Genomic DNA, 7,024 nt, shown 5'->3' on the forward strand with positions numbered 1-7,024 from the left:
CCAATCTAGAAGACTCCAGATAATTCTTTAAGGTTCGAGAAGGACGTGGCGTGATACTAGTCACGTGACCTCGCTGACGCAACAGTATTATTTGTTTGTTGGTCTCTGGAATGGGTTGCCTTTGGATGTTGTAGAAGCAATAAATTTAAGTTTACGAAAAAGCTTGATAAGTATATGAATGATAAGGGCTGGCTTTAAGGTTTCTTAATTATTTTAATTTAGTTTAGAGGATGGAACAGCCGAAATGAACCAATAGGTCCCATGTTGTCCCAAACATTATATTGTGTTATTTGGTTCATCCTCTAAAAAAATGAAAAATTCATGATTTGTTGATGCTATCAAAAATAATACTGAGGAATAAAGATACTTATTTTTCTCGTTTTGGGAGACATTAAAACAAGAACATTTTTTTAGCAAAGTTGAGTTCTGAGGAGACTCATTATTATGGCGACAAATCATTTCATACTTTTAGCAGATATACGTTTCCCACGAACAGTTTATCGAAACCTCTTACCTTTAAAAGCACCCGAAACAAGTGGGTATGAACACCTATTTACACGCGTACATATATATATTTTAACGCTAGGTTGTGTGATTAAAGAACTGATATGTGGCACTATTGATAAAGAGTTTCATCCGCTAGTCACGTGGATGAATGGGGTTTTCTTGTTATTTAGTTGATAATTTATCTACAGTGACCATTTTTTCTTGTTATTTTCTAACCATTTAACATTATATTATTATTTTTTAAGCACTTGGGTTTTATTTTATGAAAATTTTCATAGAACTACTTTATCTTTTTCCGCCATTTTGGGTGTTACTGGTCGGTACGCTCCGGTGGTAGGCGAGCCGGTCATCGAATTTGTTTTGTCAGAATATTTAAGTGAAGATATTCGGCATGACGCAAATATTGCCAATACGATTTCAAGAGCACTTACAGGTAGTGTTTATAACTATTTAAAACATCTAAAATGAATAATAAAAAATATATATGCTCACTAAATATAAATAGATCACGAAAAGTAATTTTGCATTAGTTTTATTGTATGATCTACTGCACTTGTAGTTGTACTCTGTGGGCTTGTCCATTCAGACTCCAAATCCAATGACACTTCTAGTGTCCACTGCACTGCAGCGATAAATTACTGTATTCACATTTATATTAAAGTTTAATTGATATTGTGATTATTTAATGTTAGAATTAAAAATAGGCTTATTTCTCGATAATTTTGAAAGCGCTTAGTTTCATTTTGCATAGGTAAAGTAATAACAACAGTATTTTCATTTCAACACACTTTCCAAATTACCATTTGGCAATGATTTTGGGCTGAATAATTCATAGCTCGAAAAATTAGTTCCATCTTGTGTAACTTCAAAGTAAATAGATACGCCAAATGCGTACAATAAAACATTGAAAGTTAAAATATTGTTGCTTATTTTAATAATAATATGCAAGTTTGGCAAATGAAATGAACCAATTGAAATTTATCTGGGACTGGGATTAGTACTGTACTATAGAATAGTTGGTACGTCAGCTTGAATATGATGCTATAATGTTAGTAAGCTTTATTAATTTAATGTTGGTTTTATTCACCTTAGATCATATTGCATTGTAAACACTGTTAAACTTGTATAATTGAATTGAAGTTTTAGTTTCTTTGCTAATATGAGAGAAATCAATGTACAGCTTAACTAGGCCTATTTACAATGCATTTACGTTTAAAGCAAAAGTTTGTGATAGCATTAATAAATATTCATTTTCTAAAAGGATCACTTTACCAACTGCATAACCAATGCTATTCACTAAACTAGACTACTGCTTTTAGTGATTTGCAATGTCACTTAATATTATTATTATTAACACAATCAGTATCATTGTTCCATTAATTTAAAAATTTTCTCTTAGCTCTACTACTTGTTTTAAGTCTTAGGTAACTGACAATTTTTTATTGTACATAATATTATTACTGCTAATTGCATGAATTAATTTTTGTAATTGAAAGTATTTAATTTATAATTCCAATTAAACTATGGTGTTTTTAAATTTTTTGCTTAAATTCCTGTTTCTTGAAGTATATTACAGTAATTATTTCAGCAAAGTAAATAAAGATAGACAAAAAATTTACAGATAACCTTAGTTTGAAACATGCTATAGCCATGCTGTTTTGATGACTGTACACTCTTTTCTTCTATTTTGTCAGAGTTGTTAGGGTTCCACTGATAACTTGAATGTTTGCTTAAAAAAAAAAGAACTTCTTTTTTACAGTATTTATGTGCCATTAAAATGGCAATTCTCTGACACAAAGATTTGGTATTTGAGGTTTTTGTTTGTTGACAGTATATATGAAAATAGAATCTGAGAAACATTTAAGAAAAGTATTCTTATATCATGATTATGTCTTTCCCACAAGTACAGAGCAAAATAATGAGTTGTATACTTTCACAATTCTGTATTTAGATAGTAACGTTTGTACATATTGCCAAGCCATTGCAATTATATTTGTATGACAATATGGATAACTGTCACACATTTGTGTGGATACTTTCATTTGATTAGCATTTACATGACAGTGTGGAGAATTGTCTACACATTTTAGTGAATGGTTTACTGTCAGTTGATTAATATCTATAAGACAGTGTGGACAACTGTTTATATTTCAGTAAATGGTTTACTGTCAGTTTATTAGCATTTGTATGGCAGTGTGAAAAACTGTTTACATTTCAATGAATGGTTTAAACTAAGATAATTAACATTTCCATGACAGTGTGGAGAAGTGTCAACCCCTTTCAATGAATGGTTTGCCATCAGTTGATTAATTTTTATATGATAGTGTGGAGAACTGTCTACACATATCAATGAATTACTTACTATAAGTTGACTAACATTTCCATGACAGTGTGGAGAAGTGTCAACCCCTTTCAATGAATGGTTTGCCATCAGTTGATTAATTTTTATATGATAGTGTGGAGAACTGTCTACACATATCAATGAATTACTTACTATAAGTTGACTAACATTTGTATAACAGTATAGAGAACTGTCTTCAGTTATCTATCAATAATTTATTGTCACTTGATTAATGTTGGTTTGAGAGAATGGAGAACTGTACACATTTCAATGAATAATTTAATGTCAGTTGATTATAATTTGACAGTATACAGAACTATTACACATCTCAGAATGGTTTACTGTCAGTTGATTAATGTTTGTCTGACAATATTGAGAACTGTATACACATTTCAGTGGATGGCTTATTGTCACTTGATTAGCATTTGTATGACAGCATGGAGAACTTTCTACACATTTCAGTTAAAGATTTACTGTAAATTGTTAAACATTTGTATGACAGTGTTGAAACTATACATTTAGGTAAATGGTTTAATGCCAGTTTATTAAAATGTGCATCACAGTGTTGAGAACTGTACACATTTCAGTAAATGTTTTACTGTCAGTTGCTTAATCCGTGTTTGACAGTGTAGCAAGTTGTGTAAAAAAAAAATATATATATATACATACACTTCAATGAATGGGTTACTGTCCGTAGATTACCATTTGTATGAGTGTTGAGAACTTTCTACATCTGTCAGTGAAAAGTTTACTGTTAGTTTATTAACATTTGTATTAAAAGTGTGTAGAAGTGTAAACATATCTGTGAATGATTTGCTCAGTTGATTAACATTCATATGTCAGTGTGGAGAACTGTGTACCTATTTTATGAATTTACTGTTAGTTGATTAACTATTGTTTGAAAGTTTGGAGAGCTGTTCTCATATCGTTGAAGGGTTTACTGCCAGTAGATTAGCATTTGTACGACAGTGTGGAGAACTGTCTACATATATTGGTGAATGTTTTACTTTCAATTGATTAACATTTGTATTACAATGTGGAAAACTACACATTTCAGTGAATGTTTTAATGTCAGTTGATTAAAATTTGCACGACACTATGGATAACTACCTACATGTTTCAGTAAATGGTTTTCTGTCAATTGATTAATCCTTGTTTGACAGTGTTGCAAACTATCTATACATATCAGTGAATAGTAAGATTACTATTTGTACTTCTAGTAGTAAGACACTCCATAAGCTAATCATCTTGTTAGAAAAATAAGACTGTCCTAACTGAGGACTAGCCTATCTTTTAATCTGAAACTTGTATCCTCTTGTTCTGTTGTCATCATAATACAGCAGAAATAAATCAGAAGCTGTTATTCTATCAGTACCCAGCTAACCTTTTAATTAAACATCAGTAAGATCACCTCTTACCTCTCTTTTTCTCCGGAGAAAATAAGTTAGGGATCTTAACTAATCCCTATAAAATAATCGTTTCAGCAGTTCTTGTCTGAACTCTCTTGAATACATCAATATCCATTCTAAGGCAAGGAGATCAAACTGTACATACTTTTCAAAGTGAGGCCTGATTAGTGATTTGTACAGAAATATGATTACCTTTTTTAACTTTACTCAACATGTCTGTTAGGGTGTCTTTATTTTTGAAGTTTTTGTTTACAACATTCTGACCCCCTCACTTTGTTCTAATATATAAATATGTAATGTGCACCAAATTTTATCCTTATTCAGTAACATTTAGGGGTTGCACAAGGTATTTGAAATTTTACCTTGTAGCTTGCACTATACATCTGCATATCCCAAATATTTTCGAGTGTTCCAGAATATTCTCAATAATTCATGAGAGTTCTAGGTTATTCTGGAATATTCCAGAGTATTCCACATTATTCAGAATGTTCAGGAATATTTCATATATAAATAATCCATGCTGTAACGTTTTACTTCAGAATTATTCTGTATGACATGGCAGTAGTTTTTATAATTTCAGTAAGACAACTTCAGGTCAACCAATCTAGAGATAATTATTGAGAGCTTCTTGAACTAGCCATAACTTTTCTTGGTGACATTCCTCCACATGGAGTGCTATTTATAGCACTTAGAGCAAATGCAATATGCATGATGGATAGTCAAATCATTATATGTCTTCAAGGTCTGGATGTTTATGGGACAGTTTAAGCTCACTGGCCGTGAGGAAAGAAGACTCTGTAAATATCTTTGTTGTTTGAGTCTATCTTAGGGCATGGTTCATTTCTTCTGATGCCATTTCTGTTCCTTGCAATGATCTTAATTTTCTACAATGTCTTGTTAAATATACGAAGATGAATTTTGCTTTTTCAAAATCTGCCTGTCTAAAATTTGTCGAACATCTATGGTATCTCAATGAGGAGCTCATTGGTTTGGCATTTTTTGATTAAACTATATCCATACCCAAATTGAGCCATGGAAAGCACTAAGTTAGAAGGAAAGCATGGATGAACCTTCAATGTACATCCAGCTGAATATCAGAAAGACTGAGGACATGTCTACTGAAGATTTTACCACAAAGAACATAACAGACTTCTGCAGGTGCCTTGAAATTCCAGTTGGATTTCTGGATTATGACCTTAAGTCATGGGAACTCAGAGAGGACTATGGGGAGGCATTACAAACAGTTCACCACTTGAATGTGGTAAATAGCAATGCTGAAAAGGGTATGACCCTTATTGAGGAGTGTAATGTCATCATAAAAAAGAAAGAAAAACAGAAACAATTCCTTCTTCAAGTTGTGCAAGATCATAGAAAACAGCAAAAAAGGAAACAATAACAATGTGACTAACCACAACAAAATTGTATAACAATCATATGTAATTATGTATTATGCATGCAATAAAATAATATGCTATAAATACATATTATAATATATAACAAATATGTGTTTGTAAGTGCATAAGGTACCAGGCCATTGCAGTCTAAAACTTTAACCTCATTGAGCAGCTTCTAAGTATGATCCAAAATGGATGAAATTTGACATTCAATGTTTTTGTAAATTAGAGCAAAATTAGGGAATGAGAGCTTTAGATTTTTAATATGAAGTTTTGCCAGCAAATAAGGACCACCTTAGTGTCTATATATATATATACACACACACATGCATCATGAAATTCTATTGGCTTTACTACCAGAAACAGAGCTCTGCTTAAGTGACTTATTCCTCACTATGTCAAAATCTTTCTTTAGTCACATTATTGTTTTGGTTTTCATCTATATTAAACATATGATCCAATTTATGTTAACCCAGTATATTACCTTGCACTTATTATAATTAAAGGTCATTATCAATTGATCCAAGTCTTTCTGTAGTATTTTAGCATCTTCAATACAGCTATAAATACACAAGAGTTTAATGCCATCAGCTAACCTTGCTAAGTTACTAATTATGCCCTATCAATATCATTAGTATAAATGAGAAAAAACAAAGGTACATGGACAGGTGGTTAGGGTGCTTGATTCACAATCTGAGGATTGTGGGTTCAAATCCCCATCCCACCAAACATACTTGGCCTTTCAGCCATGGGGGTATTATAATGTGATGGTCAATCTCTCTATTCATTGGTAAAAGAGTAGCCCAAAAGTTAGCAGTGGGTGGTGATGACTAGTGCCTTCCCTCCAGTATTTCACTCCTAAATTAGGGATGACTAGTGCAGATAGCTTTGCACAAAATTCAAAACAAACCAAAGGTCCATGTTTTGATCCCTGAGGTATTCTACTAGTAATAAAGGTTTAGTTTTACTGGACATCATTAATAACAACCTTTTGCTTTCTCCCATCCAACTACTCTACAATCCAGTTAACTAGTGTTTCCTCAGCCCCCTACTAATGTGGTTTTTTTTTAGCTGATCAAAAGTTTTTTGAAAACGTAGAACATCAAATCAACACCCATTTCCCTCATTCAGGTAACAAATAATATCCTCAGAATAAAAACAGATTACTTATTAATAAGACAATATTTCCTATTGGTAAATCCAGGGTGACTTTCATTTATATTAGGTCATCAAGAAATGAATGTTGCTTTTTATATCAAAACAAAACATTTATTAAATGAAATAGTCATCATTCTTATTGATGATGTTTTTCCATTTTACAGTCAGGTTGTTAATGCCCTGATTAAAGAAATCACTTGGCTTTGAAGCAAAAA

At 31.9% G+C, this 7,024-nt stretch overlaps 1 protein-coding gene across 1 annotated transcript in view; it reads left to right on the forward strand.

The window, feature by feature from the left end:
- The first annotated feature begins 594 nt into the window (after window positions 1–594).
- The window catches only part of LOC106469623 (clathrin heavy chain 1-like), an 85,088-nt gene continuing 78,658 nt past the window's right edge, over window positions 595–7,024 (forward strand). The window contains exon 1 of the mRNA XM_013930124.1: window positions 595–940. Coding sequence (XP_013785578.1) covers window positions 899–940 — 42 coding nt within the window. The 5' untranslated portion in view covers window positions 595–898. The remainder of the gene's footprint in view (window positions 941–7,024) is intronic.

Source organism: Limulus polyphemus, unplaced genomic scaffold, assembly GCF_000517525.1.
Source record: "Limulus polyphemus unplaced genomic scaffold, Limulus_polyphemus-2.1.2 Scaffold3577, whole genome shotgun sequence".
Taxonomy (NCBI): domain Eukaryota; kingdom Metazoa; phylum Arthropoda; class Merostomata; order Xiphosura; family Limulidae; genus Limulus; species Limulus polyphemus.